Below are 23504 nucleotides of genomic sequence, written 5' to 3' on the forward strand. Positions count from 1 at the left end.
TATATATAGTGATAAAAACTGGAAAATACAAAAATGCTATCAATGAACACCACTAAATATTAATGACAAGTCTGGTTGTTTGAGTGCTGTTTAAACAGCTGGTATTAGGGCTCAGTGTGAGTTTGTAAAGGGCGTCCCTGGTGGCTAAAATGGTAAAGAATCCACCTGCAATGCAGGTGACCTGGGTTCGATCCCTGATCTGGAAGATCCCCTGGAGAAGAGAATGGCTCCCCACTCCAGTATTCTTGCCTGGAGAATTCCATGGACAGAGGAACCTGGTGGGCTACAGACCATGGGGTTGCACAGAGTCAGACACGATTGAGTGACTAGCACTATCACTTAGAATATGGAAAACTCAACAGTGCTGATGTTTAAATCTGCTAAAAAGTAAGTTAGATGCAGAGAAACATCACTTAAAATGCTATATAAATTTTCACCATATACACATAACACAAAAATATTTTCCTTTCATAAAGATTTTCTCATCATGTTTAATGGGAAACAATGAAATGTCATGGAAACGGTCCAGTAGGGAAACTTTTACTATTTATCTTTCTAAATCGTGTATTTTTTCTTCCAAATCTGTACATCTTGTTCTTCTGTTTACAAAAGTAGGTCATCACACACATTTGACCCATCTGTAGATCCTTGAGAAGACACTCTAAAGGCATCAGATGCAAACTGAGCATCAGCTGAAAGAAAAGCAAAGAATTATATTCTTTACCCAAAATACTTCGGTTAACTAAGATTAGTAAAAAAAAAAAAAACAAAAACCTGAGACCTTTTCTAGTATTCTGAAAAATGAAATATATCTACAGATGACACAACACAAAATACTAATCAAGATTACAATTTTATAATCTGTTTATGGTCGCATGTGGGGCTGAGTATCAGAGCTCCTGGTTTTCTCATTCTTCATTCATTTACTCAATAACTATGTGCCAAGGTTCTGTGACAAGCACTGGAATTACAAGATGAAGGTGACCCAGTCCACCCTGAAAAATGATATGCCATGAACTGGAAAAATAGATGAACAGGCAATTTCCATACAGAGTCATAAATACTAAGATATACAAGATGGCACAAGAACCCTCAGGAGGGGCGGCCGGCTTTGTGTCAGTGCTGCCAGCTTCCTGGTGGGGGCGCTGTGGAAACAGAGACCTGAAGGACAGGAAAGAGTACAGGAGACGGAGGGGAGAAGCAGGTACAAAGACCGGAGGGGAGGAAGGCCACCTGTGGGATCCTACAGTCTGGCTGGTTAGAGGCAGAGCTGAGGGGCAGAGGAGCATGGTAAAGACATAAGGCCAACTACTTGGGCAGGACCCAAATTGATGTGGGTGTTTGGAGCCTTTCCTGAGGGTGAAAGATAAACTGGTGACACATTCAGTGACAGAGAAATTATAAAGTCACCCACCAAGTGACAGCTACATAAATGTGACTGCTTGAGTCTGGGTGTCCTAGCCTTAACCACTACCAGACACGAGAAGCTGATGAGCGCCACGTTTTCTGAGAATAGTGTCAGGGTTTAGGAAGATGGCTTCATGGGGATGGAGGAAACAGAAGAAGGATACATCTAGAAATAAAAAGAAATACATAGACCTTCAGAGATTGTTTTTCAAGCCATGGTACATGATGAATAAATGAGGAAGAAGGATGTTTTTCACTATGACTGCTCACGCTTTCACATTTTTCATTAGCTATGTATAAAAAAAAATATTTAACATAGCATCTGTTATCCAAACAATGGAAAGAGATGCCATTTATTGTTTACAGTGTATTTCAGAAATCAATGTCTAAATTTAATTCATATGTTTTGGCAACATACCTTTTCTTACTTCTCTAGCTATACTCCTGTCCAACTCCCGCCGCACCTGAAATAAGTCAAATATTTATCTTTAAGATAAACAAGTTATATGTTTACAACTTATTAAATGTGACTTTTAAATAATACTTTTAGAGACTAGACCTAACCTGAAGATTACTTCAGGAGAAAAAAAATCACATAAATAAAAGAAAATGAATTCCCACTTATTCTGCTTATAGATAACAGAGAACATATATATGGAATGCTATTTAGATTAATCTGATAAAAAGTACAATAAATATCAGTCTATCAAGTACACATGATTTCAGAGAATTAGGGAATGACCCATAATCCTTGGAATGACCCACAAAATTACTATCTTCTCCCCTAAAAGCTCCTGGCCTAAATATGTAATTCCGAGACTTTATTTTGATTTCTGTGTGAGGATCCTGTTCAAATGCAGGAAGTAGCTTGAGTTGAATGTTAATAAGGAAAACACATCTGTGATTTTCTTTAAACTTTTCCATGTAACTAAAACACAGAAAGGTGAGAAAATTATACACAAGAAAACAATGTACCAGCAAGATTTAATTCTGAAGATGTTTAGTGAGAAGGACTTTCTCATAAGTGTTAGTTTCTGAACTAGGTCCCATAGAAGGGGAAGGTCCCACAGGGGTCACTGCAGGGTTGAGGAACAGAAAGGTCACAGCTGCAGGGGCTCTGGCCACTCTTTAGCTAAATGGTTCTATACTTGTCTCCATTTTATATAACACGGTTCCATGCAGAAGTTTTTTTTAAAAGAAAGGTTGTTTTCTTTGAAGAAAAAACTTTTCGTAAGGTATAAGACTCATTGATTTACTCAAAGTTCCTAATGCTACAAAAGAAGTAACAAAGCCAATGGCAATCTTCCTGAGTCCTATGCCAGCTACTTCCTCAGATTAAGAAAAAACACATGGATTTTTAACTATAACATAGACAAAATGAATATATAAATCCTTCTTATATAATTAAACAATGCTTGTGGCATGACATAACTTTCTAACTAAATTATGTGCTTTAAATGCATAAATAAGAATAAATCAATATCAAACTCCTATTTGTAGCAGTCGATAGAGTTAGTTTAGAAAAAATAAATATTTTTTAAAAACAGGACAGGGAACTTGAAGGAGAAAATCTTTATTTGAATCAAGCAGGCCAAAACTGGAGAGATTCATCCTCAAAAGGATGTTCATTTCCTCCAGATAAAACCTGGTTAACTAAAATCAGTCAACAATGAATCATCCACATCTTGGGTTATTTAGAACAAAATTTAAAACACGCAACAGATCTCTCTTTACTGTCTAGCATACTTCTATCCAAGCTCTCATCATTAGTTAGTTTATACAAAAAGTATGTGCAATCTCAATTATAATCTAAATCTGGTCAGAAATTTGAGTTGAACTTCATTTCCTCAGACTGAAGTTTCAAGGGGAGGACTTATATACTCCTACCCTCCGTATGAGAAGAGAGGAGATTTATCTAACGGGTGAGTTTGGGACAAGGAACTAAGAAGTGCTTGTTTGGTTCCAAATTTCTTCTTTGAAAAGATGTTATATGCCCACAGCACCATGAACTTGGGTTTGCAGTAGGCAGCCTGCCCCTGGGACAGGGGTCAAGCATTTGCTTTCTCCTCTTAGGTCTGCGTGGGAAAGTGTCTGACTTGGCATGAAGTGTTTGGAGGCCCACAGTGACTGCACAGCTAAAGCACGTCCTCCAGTTTCAAGGCCCTCAAGTACTAAGACCCAACGTAGCCGCAGTGCTATCGAAGAAACCTTCGATTGCTCTTCTATGATGGCAAGAAGCCAAATGAGAAAACAGGTTGAGACTGCATTTAACAAGGGCTACTTTTCTCTGCATCACAAACATCAGGAAAACTCCATCAAAACCATAAACCTGTGTGCACTGACTGAAATGGATATTTTAACCACAATGATTACACAATGAAAACTGGTTGTGATTTAAAGACTCATCATTGCTATCTTAGATACCATTCATCCAGGTGAAGTCAAGATAGAGATAAAGTGAGCTTCAGTTATAAGTTTTAAATGTTTGCATTAACTACAAATTTAGAAACACTCTACAACTGCTCAGCAAGATATTTTTTAGAAATTTAAATCAAAATTCTGTAAGTAAAACAGCAATTAAAGACGTAATCTTCTACAAGAAAATAACAAAAAATGTTAACCTAAAACCAGAAGTTAATCTTTTGATTTAGTATTACAAGTTTGCTTAATTTATAAAAAGGATTTATCTAGGATTCCTTCAGATAAAAAACACCCATATGTGGTCAGTGTTCAGACACCCGTCAGTCACTTATGCTGAGGGGCAGAGAACCTGTGCTGAGAGCAGCGGAGCCTGAGATGATCATGAAGCGCGGCCACAGTGAGACCAATCAGAGAGGAGGTCAGACACCTGAAAGCGTACGTTCGGTTACTAGGCAATAAGAGTTCACTTCTAAAGTAGAATTTCAATGCAGCTTTTCAAGAAATTTAAAAAGTTAAGTATCTCTTAAAAACAAGAGATCTAGGACAAAAAAATCATTAAATGTCTCCTTGATTAGCACAGTTAATGATGGCTTTTACTTAGTGTGCATTAAGTCAAATAAACAACTCAGAAGTTCACCCAATTAAAAACAAGGATCGTTCATACCAGAAATCTGAAACCCAATGAACAAAAGATAGTAGAACTAACCTTGGTCAAGTAAGTCTCCATGCTGTTATTCGAAGGGCGTGGAATCGAGGTAGAAAACCCTACTCTTGGAGTAGGATTTCTGTTGACCACTAAAGGATTATTGAAATTTCCAACACAAGGGGGCTCCAGGACTGGCCTCGTGCTAAGAGTGCTGAGTAAAGATTTGTTCTGCTCTTTCTCCACCTCAAGTTTGGTGCTGATCTCTGCCAGCCTCTCATGAGTCCTGGGGAAGATGGAAAACACCAATTTCATTCATGTTTCCCTAAATTATCTGCATTTTTTAAGTTGCCGTATACGGCAGCTTAATGGAATTCCCATTAAACTGTTTGAACACTGAAAGCACAGAGCAGACCTCCTGTAAACAGTGACAGTTGTAACCTTGCTGGAAAGAAGTACAAGTGTCTGGGGCTACTCAAGTGACAAGTCACAGTGGGGAGAGGAGAGAGAGGGCGTCAGAGAGAGACGGAGGTGGGCTCACAGTGACCCCTGCTGCCTCTGGGACACACCTGCCTCCAGGAAACAGTTCAGGGATGAAGAAACACACCTCCCACAAAGCCACTTTCAAGTGCTTCCTTTTACCACCCTTGTATATACATTTCACTCATGACCTCGGAGAAATTAAGCATTTGGCTCTGAGGTATCATCTAGAGCCACGATCTCAAGGGGAGGACAAGAAAGTCAATGGGTGACTGAAAAGAGCTAAAACAGCCCCAGGAACAATTACAAGTATCCCCTGCTTTTCCAAAGTTCACTTTATGTTACTTCACTTCTACGAAGGGCCTATGTCAGTACCTGTTTCTGATGATCAAAAAAAAAAAAAAATCTGAAGACAATTTCTGGTCTCATTTAAAAAGCCAAAACTCTAAACAGTGTTCAGTGTATGTTTTACAGCAGAGACATCGTGCTCCCCAAGCAGGAAGACCGGCCCCACTGAGCTCCTTCCCCAGAAGCCATACCCCACATCTCAGCATCAAGTCGCCACAGCCCTGAACCCTGTCTGGAAGCACCTGTGTTTCACTTGTGCATATTCATTTTAGGAATCGACTAGCAGAATGTGTCTTTGGGTCCCTGCTTCTTAGCTTTATGCTGTTTTGGTTTATGAAAGGCTTCCTAGGAGTGCTCTGCTTTCAGAGAGTGGGGAAACCTGGACTAGGCACTGGAGGTGCCATCTGCCCTTTCCATCCTCCACACCCCCCTCAGTCAGGTCACTATATTATTTTTAGCCACTTTGTGATTTATCCTGCCTGTCACCCCTGTGTTAATTTCCCCCTATTTCATAAGTATGCCTTTACATAGTGGGGAAAAACTTGATACAGTACTAATAGTTTGTCTTAAGGTGCCCCCTTAGCAGTGATCATCTAGTTAGCTTTCACTTCCTACTAATCTGATGTACCACACTCTATAAAAATTAGGCTTTAGAGACAAATTAATGAACTAAATTTAGTTTCTATGATTCTGTGTTTTGACTTACTTGTCTAGTTTATCTTGCAATGACTTACTAACTTCACATTCTACTAGGGAGAGTTGCTTATATTTTTCCAACTCTGCTTTATGAGAATCTACTTGCAAAGTTTTCATTTCGGAGAGTTCAGATTCCAAGGCTTTAACTCTGAGTTCCATCTGTTGAGATCCAGCTTGTATCTAAGGCAAATTGAAAAAGATAACATTTTTTTTATTTTAATTGGAGGCTAATTACTTTTCAATATTGTAGTGGTGTTGCCATACATTGACATGAAAATAATCATTAACCTGGAAAATTATACTTGTTCCCCTTAGTTTTGAGTCAGTGATTCAGAGAGCGATTTTAAAGGTGAAAAAAAAAAAAACAGTGGAAGTTTAAAACAATTATCGTCAATGTGAAGTGAATTAAATCTGAATCATAAGATTAAGGTGGAATCACTGCTATAGTAGTACTTATATAATCTGATAGTTCAAAGAATAAGAGGACCAACTTAAAATTTTAAAAATTGAACAAGACAACATAAGAATACTTCAAGAGGATGGTACCAGTTTTAAACCACAATATTTTCTTTTCTTCCTAATGGTCTTGTTTTATACCAACTGGTCTTATAAGTAAAAGGATTCTCTAGTGAGGATCATTCTGAAAGGTCAATTTAGTGATAACTGTGATGGAAATGGAAATATTTAAAGGGAAAACAAGTGACCCCCTTCCTTCCAGAAATCTACAAAACTAACGGACTTTTGTTGGCAAAATAATGTCTCTGCTTTTAAATAACCAAGATAACTCCAACAAAGTCCGTATAGTCAAGGCTATGGTTTTTCCAGTGGTCATGTATGGATGTGAGAGTTGGATGGTGAAGAAAGCTGAGTGTCGCAGAATTGATGCTTTTGAACTGTGGTGTTGGAGAAGACTCTTGAGAGTCCCTTGGACTGCAAGGAGATCCAATCAATCCATCCTAAAGGAGATCAATCCTGGGTGTTCATTGGAATGACTGATGTTGAAGCTGAAACTCCAATACTTTGGCCACCTCATGCGAAGGGTTGACTCATTGGAAAAGACCCTGATGCTGGGTAGGATTGGGGGCAGGAGGAGAAGGCGACGACAGAGGATGAGATGGTTGGATGGCATCATTGACTCGATGGACATGGGTTTGGGTAAACTCCGGGAGTTGGTGATGGACAGGGAGGCCTGGCGTGCTACGATTCATGGGGTCGCAAAGAGTTGGACACGACTGAGCAACTGAACTGAACTGAACTGCTCTAAGGGAGGTAGAGGAAACATGTAAGCTGTATACATCCAAAATGTAATATACAGTGAAAGTGAATTCAAGCACATGACAGATGAACAAATTAACCTGCAAAAATAGGTTGACTTCTTTTAATTTCTCTACGAGATCCTGTCTCGCTCTTTCTTCAATCTCCCGTTTATACTCTCTACTTGACTGTGTTCTATCATGTTCATTTCTACATGACTTTTGAGGTTCACTACTTCCTGCTCCAACTTCTTTTTCTTCTCTCTAGTTTTTTACATTTCTTTTGCATTAGTTTCATAAATAATAACGCCTGCTGAAAAACTTGATTTTTTGCATCCAGGTGTATACATTTTGAAGATGCAGTTTCCAGCTCTGCTGGAAGATCATCAGTCTTCAAGTATAAAATGATACTGTTTGTTAATGAAGAAATTGAACTGAGCACAGCCTAACTCAAACCCAGGATCAAATAAATACGATGGTATTTGTATTGTAGAATGTAGGACCAGGGATTACTCAGAGAATCAAGAAAGTTCAAACCAAGAGTCACAAAATATATTCTTCACTGTCATCTTTGTCACACAACAATTGCACTTGGTTTTACACTCTTTTATTGTTCTACAATAATATTTTTCTATCTTTCCTCATAAAATGACAAGTCACCTCTTAGTAGAATGACTCTTACTTAAAGAAGTTTGAGGGATACTATATTGAGCTATCTAGGGCTAAGTTAATAAATGCCTCCCAAAAGAAGACTGTGAGAATAAGACTCTAATTAATAAATCTTGTAAATATGGATTCTAATCCCATAAGCCTTTTTCTGAAGTACACAGACTTTTTGCCAATTTGAATTGCATTCCAAAGAGAAATTATTTGCAAAGTTAAAGAAATCCCATTTCCTAACAGTTTACAGAGATGATCCACACATTTTTCTGAACAGCAACAACAAAAAATGCCTCATTCTTGTAATCCTTTGTCACTGTCCATTTATGCAACACAAGTGCTGTGCATAGCAATAAATACTCCCTGTTACACCAATGTATACTTAGCCAAGATTCCCCCTAATGGAAAAAATGCCAACAGTGTAAAATTAGGGGCTAAACTGTTCCTCGGAGACTAGATAACAAGGGCTCATGTGAAAAGGCTCAATGAGAGCTGGACAGTCAGGAAAGCTCCATGAAGGAGGAGAGACGGGGCGCCAGGTCTGAAATAATGGAGGACTACCCAAGAGGAAAATAAACTGTAAAGACAGAAGGGAGAGTCTGAGCAAGGCCGAGAAAAGGAGAACTGAGCCAGTTAACCGAGGATAAGATCCAACCACAGGGAAATAAAAGCATGTCCACACAGAAACTTGCAAAGCAGTGTTCACAGCAGCATTATTAATAGCCCCAAAGTGGAAACAACCCAAAGCTCCATCAACTGGTGAATGGCTAAATGACTTAGCTTACTGTTGATTGACAACCAACAGAAATGGAAGAACTGATACGTGCTATCACATGGATGAACCTTGAAAACATGACGTCAAATGAGAAAAGCTAATCCCAAAGAAGCATACTGCATGATTCCATTTATATAAAATACAGAGAACAAGCATGTCTACAGAGACATATTAGACTGGGGGTTGCCTGGGGCTGAGGGAGATGGGAGGCCACGGGTGGTGGCTAAGGAATGCAGGGCTTCTTTTAGGGGGTGATGGGAATGCTCTAAAATTGACTGTGGTCACAGGTTATACCTCTCTAGACTAAGACTGAACTACACATATTGAGTGGGTGACTTCTATGTTATGTCAATTATATCTCAATAGCTTTTTAAAAAAATCCAATGACAGGATCCAGATAATCTTCTTAATTCTCTAGTTTGGATGTACATATTCTACACCATCTGAGTACCTCCATGCTTTTACAATATACTTAAAATGAAAAGGAAAGAAGGCAATGCCTAAACTTCAACTGGTTTGTATAATACCCTTTCTGCACAAGTTATTCTGAAATCCATGAAATAAATATATACAGAACTCTACAGCCATTCACAAAAGGGAAGATAGAAATGATAATTTTCTGAACATTCCATTAAACTAGTATTATCCTCTGATTTTATCTGGCTTGCCTCATCATGGTAATACAGCTATCACTTAAAAAAGTATTGTTTCAAGGAAAAAAGAAGGCTCTCAACTTGTGTGAACAATGAGGTACAGTTCTCAACTTTCCTAAGGGTAAATAATATAAGAAAAAAATAATATAATGCAAATGGCAGGATGAAAGTCAGAGTTTAAGAAACGAGTGCATTATAAAAATAAGAAAATTATAGTAAGTTACTTGTAACAAAAATACAGAAGAAAGCTGTCCATTAAAACGAGTGTCCTAAAACACTTTATCCTACATATTAACTGTCAACACGTTCCATTTCATACATACCTGACTTGTGAGTTGACATAACTTCTTTAAATCCTGTGCCTCAGCTTCTAAGTTGGCACAATAACATGACAAGACCACCAGTGACGCCTCTGACATAGACTGCTTTTTGAGGGTATCAGCCAGTTCTTGTTGAAGTTTTCTCACAACTGCCTAATAAGACGCTCTGTCACTGAGTTTATCAAATCACTTTACTATTATGTTACGTTAGTAATAGATAACTCCAACATATGCACTCACCTCCTCACTGAATCTGGTTACAGACACAGAAGGGGCCACCCTCCAGCCTTCCTGATATTAAGTTACTCAGACAAAGGGTGCAGCCCCACTGTCCATGCCCTGCCCCTCCCAATAAATCTGCAGAGCTTCACCACCTCACCTCCAGAAAGAAATGAGTGTGTAGGTGGGAAAAGTGATGGAAAATTCCACACTGTGGAAACATTTTTCCTCTTTTTTTTCATTAGAAGCTTTGATTAACTCAGAGATCTTCACATATTCCAACCAGTACTCAGATCTTTCCAATAGACTCCTATCTCAGCAGAAAAATGAGGCCATTCCCTTGTTGCTTATCTACTGCATATCTAGTAGTGTATCTATGTTAATCCCAAACTCCTCATTTATCCCTCCTCCCCACCCTTGCCCTTGGCTAACCGTAAGGACCTACTGGAGAGCACAGGGACGTCTACTCAGTATTCTGTAGTCACCTACCTGGGAAAAGGAACTGAAAAAGAATGGATATATGTTTACGTATAACTGAATCAATTTCCTGTACATCTGAAACTAACACAAAATTATAAATCAACTATATTCCAATATAAAAGAAAAATGAAATTTAAAAATTGAGGTTGCTCCCATGGCCTTCAAGGATCCTCGATAACCTGGCCTCCATCTGACCCCAGACTGCAGCCCCTACAACCCTCTCCCTGACTCACTCCATTCCTGCTGCTCATGAATCCGGCCACCCTTCATTTTTAGAGGATAAACTTATGTTCAAATGATAGCAACTGATCCTTAAAATGAGAATTATGAGTAAATTGTTTGCAAAAATGTTTTAAGTAAATCATAAATAGCAGTGGGAAGATTAAATCAAGTTTTGCTAAAGCTCACCACCTGAGTCCCAAATTATGGTTTAATGATAAGTAGATGCATTTGAAGAGTTGAGAGGCTTTAAGAATAAATGATTCAAGGCTAAAATGTTTCCCATATTAACTCAAATTGACATGAATAAAAATAAAATTGTACCAACAAATATAACAAAAAGCTAGACAAGCTACTGAAGCCAAAGTATGATATATAAAATATAGCCAGAGGAAACCTGGAATTGACTGCCAAGGTAATCCATGTAACTGAAGCTTATTTCAAAATACTCATTTCAGGTTTGAACATCTCATTTATCTGCTTCATCATGATACTGACATGTGGTAACATAAAGATTAAAATTATTACCTTAATAGTAAAAGAGTAAATTACTATTACCTATGTTAACAATTTAGAACTGAATCTCTCAACATTTCATAAATGACACAATGTCCCTACTCAAAGTAAAGCATTTCTTGGGTCTAATTTTTATTTGCTGGATACAAGGTGTGTTTTTAGGCTGGTTTAGAGACCATAGATCCACAGCCTGTGTATTTTTTATATTCAACTAGATTCAACATTCAGCCAGAATCAAGAATCACTTTGAACTTTCTTTCAGGAAGTCTGAAAATTATTTCTCCTTCTGAATACTTACTTCTCTTTCTGCTTTCTCATTTTCATACCAAGACATTCTCTCTCTTAAATGATTCCCTTCATTGATTAACTCCTTGTTTCTTTCCTCCAGCATCAGACCTTGTTTCTCACTTTCGGCATGAAGCTTTCTCACGATCTGCTGAAACTGGTCTTGGATGCTAATGACTGTCTTCTCTTTACTGTCGGCTTTGTTTTGTGCATCATCCAGTTGCTGTCGGAGCAACATGTTTTCACTCTGGAGTTGAGATAATCTCTCCTCTAAGGATTCCTGCTTTACAAGGTATGTATTCACTTTGCCTTGTTCGTTCTGATACATGTGTTCAATTTCCTGCTTTTGACACTCTGCTTGGCGTAGGTCTCTCTGGACATGTTCTAACATCAACGTCTTTTCTCTAAGATCATCTCTCGTGTAATGCAGCTTGATTTTCAGCTTATTGAATTTACTTTCTGCTGTAGATAGTTGCTGGGAAAGCATCTCGTTCTTATCTTTTAGATTAGCCACATCTGACTTCATTTTGTCCTGCAAGCATAACCACTCTTCTTTTGCTCTCTGGAAGGCAAGTTCCAGATCTCTTTTTGATGTCTGACCTTGATCATGATCGTGTAAGGCAGTAGCCAGTGTAGAACGGTAAAATTCCACTTCCATTTCCAGCCTTTGTTTGCTTTCTTTTTCGTTCTCCAGCTTAGAGTTTAGCATTGTATTCTCAGCTGTCAGAGCATTAAGCTGGCCTGTACAGTGGGATATAGACTTTGTTAACGTTTCCCCATTCAGTTTTATTGCCTTTTGAAGATTATCAATCTTTACTTTGAGAATTTCAATGTCCTCAAAACAGTTCTCTTCCTTTTTCCGGTGCTGATTTTTCACTGCGTCTCTTTCCTGTCTTAGCAGTGCAATTCCCTCCTGCAGCATGTGGTTTTTGCGCAACAGATCTTTTGCTTCTTCACAATCATCAGAAACCTAAGTGAAACAAAGGAGATTTTTTAGCTAGTACTCAATAAAGTGACACTTCATGATTTCCTCTGAAATGAAAGACTAACTTGTATGTTTATACAATGAAAAGACTGCACCGAGTGTGTCTCCAACAGGAAAAAATAAGGTTCAATACAAACCTCAGACTTTATACAAGCAGAAATTCCCAAAGCTTCAAAAATTTAATGGAAGACAATGAATCCGTGAAAGTCAGAAAGAAATCCCAAGAGACTTTTCAAGAAACTCAGACTGGAAAGGCTTCTCTCTGAACTACAACAAACCCAGAAGGCTTAAAATAAAAGATTTCTAGATCTGACTACACTTAAAAATTGCATATGATGTGGAATATTTATACAATGGAAAACTAGTAAGTCATAAAAAAGAATGAAATAATGCTATTTGCAGCAACAGGGATAGACCTAGACATTATCACCCTAAGTGAAGTAAGTCAGACAAAGACAAGTATTATATCATACTGCTTATATGTAGAATCTAAAATGAATTTATTCACACAACAGAAAGAGACTCATAGACACAGAAAACAAACTTAGGGTCACCACAGGGGAAAAGGGGGTAGGGGAAGGGATAAATTAGGATGTTGGGATTAACATATACACACTGCTGCTACTGCTAAGTCACTTCAGTCATGTCCGACTCTGTGCGACCCCATAGACGGCAGCCCACCAGGCTCCGCCGTCCCTGGGATTCTCCAGGCAAGAACACTGAAGTGGGTTGCCATTTCCTTCTCCAGCGCATGAAAGTGAAAAGTGAAAGTGAAGTCACTCAGTCGTGTCCGACCCTTCATGACACCATGGACTGCAGCCTACCAGGCTCCTCCGTCCATGGGATTTTTCCAGGCAAGAGTACTGGAGTGGGGTGCCATTGCCTTCTCCAACACATACACACTAGTAGATATGAAATAGCCAACAGAGATCTACTGTACAACATCAGGAACTACACTTAATATTCTGCAAGAAGAATCTGAAAAGGAATATGTGTGTACGTGTGAGTGTGTGTGAGTGAGTGTGTATGTGTATTAGTCACTTAGTCATATCCGACTCTTTGCGACCCCATAGACTGTAGCCTGCCAGGCTCCTCTGTCCATGGAATTTCCCAGGCAAGAATACTGGAGTGGGTAGCCATTTCCTTCTCCAGGGGATCTTCCCAACCCAAGGATTGAACCCAGGTCTCCTGCATTGCAGGCAGATTCTTTACAGTCTGAGCCAGCAGGGAAGCCCCATTTTTATTATATACACACACATATACATATATATATGAATCACTGTGCTGTATACCTGAAACTAACACAATATTGTTAATCAACTATAATTCAATAAACAACACCACTTGCTAGGTTTATAAACACTGCATCCGATACCTCCTATACAGCTACTTCACAGTAAGAGCCTTAACTCTGTATAAATACACGAAATTTTGTACAAAAAGTTTTTTCTTGAGAATATGCTACCTTCTAACATTTTAATAGGCAATTACAAGAATTATACCTATTGACAACTGTACTAAGCACTTCTACAAACATCAATTAACTCATTAGCTGTAATGATTCTGGAAAGGAAAAAGTTAAAAATATGAGTAGGCTGCAGCCTTTTCGTCAGGTCTTCAGACTCTACTAGTCCTCTTACATCAAACCACAGTTACTTCTCTAGTACAAACATATCAATACAAAATAAGCCTCCTATTTCATTCATGGTACATACACTAATGGTAAATAAGGTACAATTTAGAGAGCTCTTAGCAAACTATGAGATTATTTGCTGCTGCAATCACTTTCATTATCTCTCCATAATGTTTAAAATAGTAAGATGGGGGAAATACAATGAAAAACACTTAATAACTATCACTAAATATATATTATGGCATACCTATCACAGTTTTAAAAAGTTCCTTGTACTGAAATAGGACACTCACAGAGCAGAGTGTTCATTTTCTCACAAGTAGAAGAATGACATCCAAACTATGGTCTCTAAACTGCTTATAGTTTCCTCCTTACCATCAGGGGAAGTGATAAACTAACCTAATGATCAATCGAGGAAGTGAAATCATTACCAAAACCCAGAATATCTATTATTAGTAGCAAGAGTCCCCCCACCTTGGTGGGGGGGGCCACTTTTATAAATTTATTCTAAAGAAACAACTTTTTTAAGTGTTCAAAAGTATTTTAACAACTGATGTCGCAGTTTTTACAAAATGAAAAACAGTAATTGATGTGAAAAGGTTGCTGATAGGGTATTGGTTAAAAAATGACAGAGCAGCCAAGAACGGACTCGGATTTAGACACTGACAATGATGATGTGCATGGAGTGACCGACATGTTCACCCCAAAGCAGAGGGACTTGGTCGGGGATGCAGCTGATGGTGGAGCACAAGCAGTCTTCCTTGCCTAAACCAGAATCAGGGTCCCGGCTCCTCTGGGATAGTCACAAAAGATTTGAGATCAATTCCTTTGGAAAATATTAAAGGCCTCTCCTTGGATGGGGCCATTGTATGTCCCTACCTGACTGCTGTAGACGAATGGATTTAAATTACAAATACTACTTTTCTGAGCTCTTCCCGAGAGCTTTCATTGTGGGAGATCTGCTGCTAGGACCTTGGGGATGGGACCCAGTCCGTGTTTGAGAGGGACATCAGGTGTGGGAGCAAATTCCTCTGCTCTGATACGCCACTCGAGAACTCTGCAGAATGAAGGACAACCAACTTCAAGAGTGTCTGGTTTCTACCAACTACTGGAAAAAAATCCACGGGGAGCATTCCTGCACCTCTTAAGGACGCCAGTTAACACCTGTCCTTGAGGACTCTACTGTGAGGGAGAACTCAGCTGGGAAAGCTGGAGCCAGTGCTGAGCTGTTCATGGGGCAGGTGGACTGGAGGGCTGAAGGGCGCAGAGGGAGGGGGTCCATGACCCTCAGCCACCTGCCAGATCGAAGGCCAGAGGCAACTTGATGTAAATTAGGCACGACGGTCCCTCCCAGTGTCCCTTCTCTGCTAGATCTATTTACTCACGAATGGTCCGTCAAGGCTGAAGGATCTGTCGCCTGAGGTGGGCTGAGAGCTTAACCTCCAGTTTTTACACCAATCTCAACCCTGCGGTTTCTCAGTACCTATTGTGTGAGCTACTGACATGACCTCTTCCTCCCTCTGCTCGAAAAAGTGCACCCAGCATGTCAGGATTATATCTTATTTCCCGCCTTGTTACTTTGGGAATTTTGAATTTCTTTTCTTTTGTTTTTAACAAGTAACCTAAAATTTCCTATAACACTAAAGAAAATGACACTAAATAAATGGTACAACACTAAATAAAATAGTACTTTTTTTTTTTTAAAAGGGGATATTATAAATAATATTGATGAAATAGTGTTATAAATTTGAAATTTTGACCAAGGATTACTCTACCTGATTCCGATTATTTCTCTCAGTCTTCAGGTTCATTTCTAGTGCTTGGAAAGTGAGTTCTAGTTGCTGTCTCACTTCAACTTCTTCACTATATTTGTCTTCTTTTCTTCTTAACTGCTCCCTCATTTTTTCACATACCATACAGGCATTTCTTCTATTCTCTTCTTCTTGCTTTAAGGTGAATCTGCAAAATTTAGAGCTCTTCTTAGAAAATCATGAGATTATTCACTGCTGCAATAACTTTCGTTCCCTCTTCACAATGTTTAAAATAGTAAACGTGGGGAGAATACAATGAAAAACACTTAATAATGGTCACTGTTTTCAGACAGAGGGTTAAGAATAAAACTGCATAAAATTTTGTTTTCATTTTCTCTTGAGAAAAATGGTTACTTCATACATCTGTGGGTTGGAATGTAAAGTAATATAAACTTACCTAAGAATAGTTTAGAAATATAGATCACAGACCTTTTTTAAGTTCTCATACTTGAACCAAATAATGTAATATTATTAAAGATAATACATTCAAAATAATTAGAAAGGTAGAAATGAATTTATAGAAAAGATGTTACTTGCAGTATTAAATAGAATACAGAAAAGTGAAAAACAACTGAAAGTCAATTTGGTGAATATTTAATGGGGTTTCCATTGTGGTAGACCTCTGTATGGTCATGAAAATGATGATTTGGAAAAATATACATTAAGTTATTAAAAGCATTCACCATTAAGAACCTGCTATATTATTTCCAAGAATTTCACATTCCACAATACTAGTGACACTTTCTCCCCTGTAAAATCCGAGAGGATAAGTTAGTCATTTTGACACATCTGCGTCTCTTCAGTACTAAAGGAAACAACAGTTCAAATATTTCTTTAAAACCGAGATGTACAGTACCTCAAGCTGCTGAGCTCTCGTTCCCACTCTACTTTCTGATGCTCTAACTGTGACTTCACTTCTTTCGTTTCTGACAGCTCTTTTTGTAGCTCACAAACCTTACTTTTCATTTTGTGAAATTCTCCTCTAAGTAGTTCACAGTGGCTTCTTTGAAAATCTACTAATCTTTCATATGAAAGAACTGTCTCCTGAATTTTCAACAAGGTAGCAGAATCTGCATGATGAAGAAAACAAAGATAGAAACAAAAAAAAATTTATGTGAGTAATTTTTGAGTATAAAGGACTGTGCCTTTCATGTTCATGCATCCACATACTGAACAAACATAGTGTCTTATAATGTTTGTGAATGTCTATAACATTCAGAAAACTAAGATCATGGCATCCGGTCCCATCACTTCATGGCAGATAGATGGGCAAACAGTGGAAACAGTGGCTGACTTCATTTTTCTGGGTTCCAAAACCACTGCAGATGGTGATTGAAGCTATGAAATTAAAAGACGCTTACTCCTTGGAAGGAAAGTTATGACCAACCTAGACAGCATAGTAAAAAGCAGAGACATTACTTGGCCAACAGAGGTCCGTCTAGTCAAGGCTGTGGTTTTTCCAGTGGTCATGTATGGATGTGAGAGTTGGACTATAAAGAAAGCTGAGTGCCGAAGAATTGATGCTTTTGAACTGCGGTGTTAGAGAAGGCTCTTGAGAGTCCCTTGGACTGCAAGGAGATCCAACCAGTCCATCCTAAAGGAGATCAGTCCTGGGTGCTCATTGGAAGGACTGATGTTGAAGCTGAAACTCTAATACTTTGGCCACCTGATGCGAACAACTGACTCATTTGAAAAGACCCAGATGCTGGGAAAGATTTGAGGTCAAGAGAAGAAGTGGATGACAGAGGATGAGATGGTTGGATGGCATCATTGACTCGATGGACATCGGTTTGGGTGGACTCCAGGAGTTGGTGATGGACAGGGAGGCCTGGCGTGCTGTGGTTCATGGGGTCGCAAAGAGTCGAACACGACTGAGCGGCTGAACTGAACTGAATGTGGAAGACATTATTCTAAGCTCTGCAGATAAAACAGACGCCCGTGGCTCTTGAAGTCTAGTAGAAGAGAAAGACAAATAAAATAATTATGACCTCAGATGATACTCTAAGAAAAGAGGGTTCTATGATCACCTAACAGAACTGGACAGAGATTGGGTCCAGGAAAGATTTCCCTGGGGAAGAGATGTCACACTGAGAAATGAAGGATGAGCAGGAAGTACTAAGCAGAGTAGGAAGAACAACACTGTGGACAGTCTCCCGCTGCCATGTTTCTAACCAAGACAGAGTGAACAGCTACCGATTTACCTTCCTGAGTGGAGCAAGCAAAAACAACACTGACAAAATACATTAAACAATGATTTTCACGACAAAGGACTTCAGGGAATGAAGAACAATGATCCCGGAAACACACGAGGTTAGCCTAAGGAATCCCCCAGCTCACTGCCTTGAGAGAGTTTCCAGGCCCCAACACGGGGAGAAGGAACAGAAGCGGAGTCAGCCAGACTCCCTGACAGGAGGTGATGAAGCTGACAGTCTGGTGAAACCAAAGCAGGCAGAGATCACAGATCAGAACCGTGGAGAGGAGAGAAACAGAGGAGGAACAGAGAGAAAAAGGACCCTGGAGATCTGAGGAGGAGCCCCGCGGGTATTCAGCAGAGGAACGAACAGCGCCTATCTGTGAGAAACCACCTAAGACCAGGGAGAAACCATCTGAAAAGACTACAGGAACCCGTGCCTGGTGCTGACTCAGTCCCAGGAGTTCCAGCTATCCTCATAAGCCAGGCTGGAAAAACATCTCCTTATAGTAGAATGAATGGGCTAGACAGTAAGGTCTTGTCTCCAAAACAGGAAATATCAGCCCTAGCCCCAGGGTCCCTCTGGATGCACCTAACAAATCATAAGAAGCAAGAGCACAGAACGATCTCTGGAAAACTCTCAATATTTGGAAACAAAATCACACGGATCTAAATAACCCTTGGATCATGACCTTGAGTGAAGGCACAGGAAAGAAGAGTCAACAGAAGGTACAGTGGGTGAGAAGGATCATAGGCCTGTGGCTCAGGGTATACACTCACTTTCACGTTCTTTTAATACAAAACATACTTCTGAGATGCACAGCGCTATAACATATCCCTGGCTCTTGAGCAGTACTAGACAAGGTGTGCATATATTACTATTCTATACACAAACAGGCTTTCTGTTAATATTTACACTGTGGTCCTACCTTTATGCCCCAAGTCAAGTGGTTCTATTTGCAACAAGGAATTCGTAGAGCTGCCATCCTCAGAAACAATCTCAGACGACTGAGTTAAGTCACCCAGGTGGTTCACAGAATTAATTTGTTCTTTGACCTACACATAAATAATACTGTCTCACAATGTCCTTAAAATATGTATAAAATACACTAAGTGTACAGAGGTGATAAATCTCTTTATCAAGGCAAAAACAGACACTTCTTAAAAGAACAGATTTTTACCAAAAGGATAACTTTATCAGTAGTGTTTCTAAATGATGTGTTCAAAGTAAAGTTCTCTACAACAAAGGAAGATTTTCTATTTTGCCACTATTCCTGTTACAAAGTATTTTTTACTAGGATAATAGTTTTTAAAGTTCATTGTTTTTTTTTTTTACTATACCTTCTTCTTTTCATACGGTGTTTTTCTTGCAGGCCTATAAAAACAAATGATTCTTTTCAGGCTAATAGTAAATACTCAAAAATACAAACATTATCTAAACTTTTCTTTTTTAGATAAACTCTTTGCATTGGTAAGTAATTTTCTATAAAAGGATGCAATAATTAGTAAGAGGAGCGTTAAAGGACAAAGAAAATATGTCAGTAATATTAATAAAGCATTAAATTTAGATCCAAGGAAAAGGAAAAACATAATGTTACTTGCGTTATGTGATAGAAAGCAGTATACCAGCGTTTTTTGCACCTGTCATTTTCAATTAAGAACTTTTATGGCAATAAAACCTATCTGGCAGATATTCCTTAAGTCCTTCTAAGAAAGAAACCCATTTTGAATAACCATGATATTAACTTTTTGAGGACTTCCTAGGCAACTGCTATGCATTGTTATAAGCACTTGACATATCTTAAAGGCATTTTAATCCTCACAGTCATTCTGGGAGATAGGTATAAGAAGAAATGGAGCACAGAAAGGCTGAGGAACTCTCCCAAGCCCACACAACACATCACCAACAGACCCAGAATTCAAACCCAGGAAATCTGGCTTCAAAACTTTCTCTTCCAAAATATGCTGAGAAAGTAATATTGAAAATTCTTTTTAAGTAACATGATGGCAAATGAATCTATAGTATTATTCCATGTCTAGCTATAACTATAAATAATAATTTCTGAATCTTAAAATGTATTTCTCAAACAATAAAAAGACCAGATGTAGGCAAGCCTGGAAAACTACTTTCAATAAAGATTTGCTTTTCGTAAAGAAATTCATCAATAGGCATTCATTCAACCATTCTGCTGTTTCTTCATGCATCTGACATCCACTTATTGAGCACATACTATGTGTTAATGACACTCTTAGTACAGGAAGCATGGTTTTTGTCATTTAGAACTTTATCATCCAAAAGGAATAATCTGTGAAAGATTGTTAGTAATTTTTTTTCTATTTTATATAAACAAAATCTTCCCCTTTTCCCTGGAATGTATAAACAACTATGAAGTTAATACTATGTGATGTTTCAGAGTACCTTTCAAAATCATAGCTACTCACGAAGTTACTATCAACTAGAATCATCAAGGGATGATCAAATCCTATTCAGTATAGCCTAAGTGTTTGTAAATTCACAGTTCTGTAATTTTTGAAAATCTACGTGTGATAGAACTAACTTAAGTAGTCATCCGCATATTCAATCATATAGGAATATTACTCTTCAGAAACCAATGAACAAGCCCTTATCATAAAACTATATATGAGAAGTATTATATACAATTAGTGTACTGTAATAGTTTAAAGATAATGTCATACAATCAATAAGCTTTCTAATACTGGAAATGCAAACAAGATTAAACTAAATAAACATGTCCTCCGCTGGCTCATTTCCAATAGCACACACTCTCTAAAAGCTCCCCTCTTAACATAAAACAAGAAACTCCTTTGAACTCCACATTCCTCTTCAGTTACCATCCACTTCTTCCTTGCCTGTCCCAATAATATTTCCTGCAGAGCTGTTTACGTGTATTCACTACAGTACAGCTTCCAAGGGGACTCTTCACTGGAACGACTTCCGGCCAAAGGCACTGGTCCTCACCTTAACCTTTCAGCAACTTTCAACTATAGTTCTCCCACTATAGTTGAGGAATGCCTTGTCTTGGCCTGTGCACTGTATTATGCTGCTCTATTTCCAGAAGAAGTACTCAGGGCTAATATTACTTACCCTACAAACAAAGAATTTGTAGAATATACCTGTCATCATCTTGATCCACTTTGTTGTCATCATTCACGTGCAGCAGACCACCAGTCAGTGAATCGGTCTTTTCAAATATTGGTGCAATCACACAGTCTTCTGGTGTCCATTTGTCATTGTTCCTTTCCTGTACTTTCTTCCTGTGCATGCCAGGATCGCTACTTTAAAAAAAATCCCCCCAAAAAGCCAATGCTTTCTAATAATTCAACTAATAAAGAATAAAAAAACAATTCTTGTAAAATTCCAACTCTTACCCATCTTAAGTCATTGATTAACTCTCAAAACAGTTATGAAGTACCAATCATATTCAAGAAAACAAATTCTTCCTTCAAACACAGATATACAATTATGATACAATATGATATGTAAGAGTTGACATATGAAAGTTGTAAGTGGGATAAGGAAGGATTTACAGAAGAAGTGAAGAGCGGAAGTCATGAGAAAGAGAAAAGGGAGAAGATTACTCTACTTGGAGATCCAAATGTGAGCACAAACATCAGGCACAGGGCATCTAGGTTGTCTCCTAGGAACCTGGAAGGAAAAGTACAAAATACATAGAAGAAAGTAGAGAGATGCATTTGGAAAGACATTGGGAAGAACCTCAAGGGCTACACTGGAAACCTGGAGTCCACTGCCTAAACGCCATGACTCTTAGACATGGGAGTCATAATTAGATTTACACTATATTTTTTGTTTTGCTTTTAAATATACTAATGGTGAATTTAGGGATTTTCCTGGTGGTCCAGTGCTTAGGAGTCCACCTGCCAATACAAGGGGCACTGGTTCAATTCCTTTTCAGGGAAGACCCCACATGCCCCGGTGCAACTAAACCCATGCTCCACAACTACTGAAGCCAGCACCCTAGAGCCCACGCTCAGCATCAAGAGAAGCCACCACAATGAGAAGCCCAAGCACTGCAGCAGCAAAGAACCAGCGCAGCCAAAAATAAATTAAAAAGAGAATTCAAAGAAAAAAGTAACACAATTTAGATGATATTTTAAATGACATGAGGTACATGTACCATGAAAGAAGAAATCAAGGAAATATTTGGCCAGAGTGGTGGGGAGTTTACTTTTAAGCCACCCACATGATGAGGTGACATGAGCATCATGGCTGAAAAATAGGTGCCTCATCAGTTCTCCTGCCACCAACAACAATTTGGCCTCCATCCATGGACATACTCAAAGTGCTAGGAGGAAAAAAACTGCCAACCAAGAATACTCTATCCAGAAAAGTTGTCTTTCAGAAATGAAGGAGAAATAAAAACTTTCCCAGACAAAGCAAACCTGAGGGAGTTCATCACCACTAGTCCCGCCTCATAAGAAATGCTGAAAGAAGTCCTCAAACTGAAATGAAAGGATGTTCATTAGTGACATAAAATAAATTTAAATATACAACACACTGGTTAAGGCAAGTATGCAGTCAAATCCAGAATACTCTAATACTGTAACATGGTAGTATGTTAACAAAGTAACTCTGGTATTAAGGCTAAAGGACAAGAGTATTAAAAGTAACTATATCCCTAGTAAAATATAAAATGTGTAAATCACGAACATTAGCTCAAGTTAGAAATTATTTTATAGGAAAATAACAAATGACCTGATGTTAAATATTGATACAGGATTACCTATCAGAACCTTCATTCTCCATAGTAGGAAACTCCTGGTTGCTGTTTCCTCCACTCTTTCTCTGCTGAATCAATTCACTCTCATCAGCAGCATCACATTCATTGTCTGATACTTCCACTTCACTACTTGTGTGCTTCTTTTCTTCTTCAACCTTTAGTGAAAGTTTGACACTAAGAATAATTGCTACTTCTTTATTATGAAGACCTTTGTTTTCAATTTTATTATTTGTCTCAGCGTTTGCCCTTAATTTAAGTGATAAAAATATTTTTGTGCTTATTTTAATTTTATCACTTACAAGTCACTGAAATTTTTGTAAAATCTGCTCCTTTCTGTTAGAGGAAAAGAAACAAAATTTCCAAAATTTCAAAAACGGCTTTCTTAGTAAGATGTAATTATTCACATTCAGTCTTCCCCATCTGACTGGTGAAGACAGAGAAATAAAAAGACAAAGAAAATACAAAAAGACAAATAAAAATACAAAATCTGTCCTCTTCGGTCTTTACCATCTAGAATTTTCCATTAAACAGCCAGATGTAGAGGATGTGACACCTTAGTGCCTCAGAGACAGAAAGGAAACACTCTTCTTTCTGCACTAAAGCTATTCTTTTCCCTCTGCCTTTTACAATTCTTTTTTTCATTTGGATCCAGGAAATAGCAAAAAAAGTGATGGTGTTCACTAAAATATATGAACCAAAGTTTACCAAAACACAAGGAGCAGAATGAAACTGAGGAGTTGTTAGTGTGG

General features: G+C 38.4%; 1 protein-coding gene across 6 annotated transcripts in view; it reads right to left on the reverse strand.

The window, feature by feature from the left end:
* Positions 1 to 460: 460 nt before the first annotated feature.
* The window catches only part of LOC145531521 (ankyrin repeat domain-containing protein 26-like), a 60360-nt gene continuing 37316 nt past the window's right edge, over positions 461 to 23504 (reverse strand). For 2 of the 6 annotated variants that reach the window (XM_081554143.1, XM_081554142.1), the window contains exons 13-24: positions 22759 to 22910; positions 21131 to 21271; positions 19337 to 19370; positions 18925 to 19051; positions 16661 to 16874; positions 15769 to 15952; positions 11389 to 12345; positions 9660 to 9809; positions 6006 to 6175; positions 4535 to 4757; positions 1826 to 1871; positions 461 to 692 (exon numbers count right to left, since the gene is read on the reverse strand). In XM_081554143.1, the coding sequence (XP_081410269.1) occupies positions 604 to 692; positions 1826 to 1871; positions 4535 to 4757; positions 6006 to 6175; positions 9660 to 9809; positions 11389 to 12345; positions 15769 to 15952; positions 16661 to 16874; positions 18925 to 19051; positions 19337 to 19370; positions 21131 to 21271; positions 22759 to 22910 (2487 nt within the window). In that variant the 3' untranslated portion in view covers positions 461 to 603. Of the gene's footprint in view, positions 693 to 1825; positions 1872 to 4534; positions 4758 to 6005; positions 6176 to 9659; positions 9810 to 10307; positions 10378 to 11388; positions 12346 to 15768; positions 15953 to 16660; positions 16875 to 18924; positions 19052 to 19336; positions 19371 to 21130; positions 21290 to 22758; positions 22911 to 23504 lie in introns of those variants that run through there. The other 4 variants (XM_081554141.1, XM_081554140.1, XM_081554144.1 and 1 more) reach the window with 3 other exon arrangements.

The sequence above is a fragment of the Giraffa tippelskirchi genome, chromosome 13 (genome assembly GCF_054371585.1).
Source record: "Giraffa tippelskirchi isolate mGirTip1 chromosome 13, T2T-mGirTip1v1.2.pri, whole genome shotgun sequence".
Taxonomy (NCBI): Eukaryota; Metazoa; Chordata; class Mammalia; order Artiodactyla; family Giraffidae; genus Giraffa; species Giraffa tippelskirchi.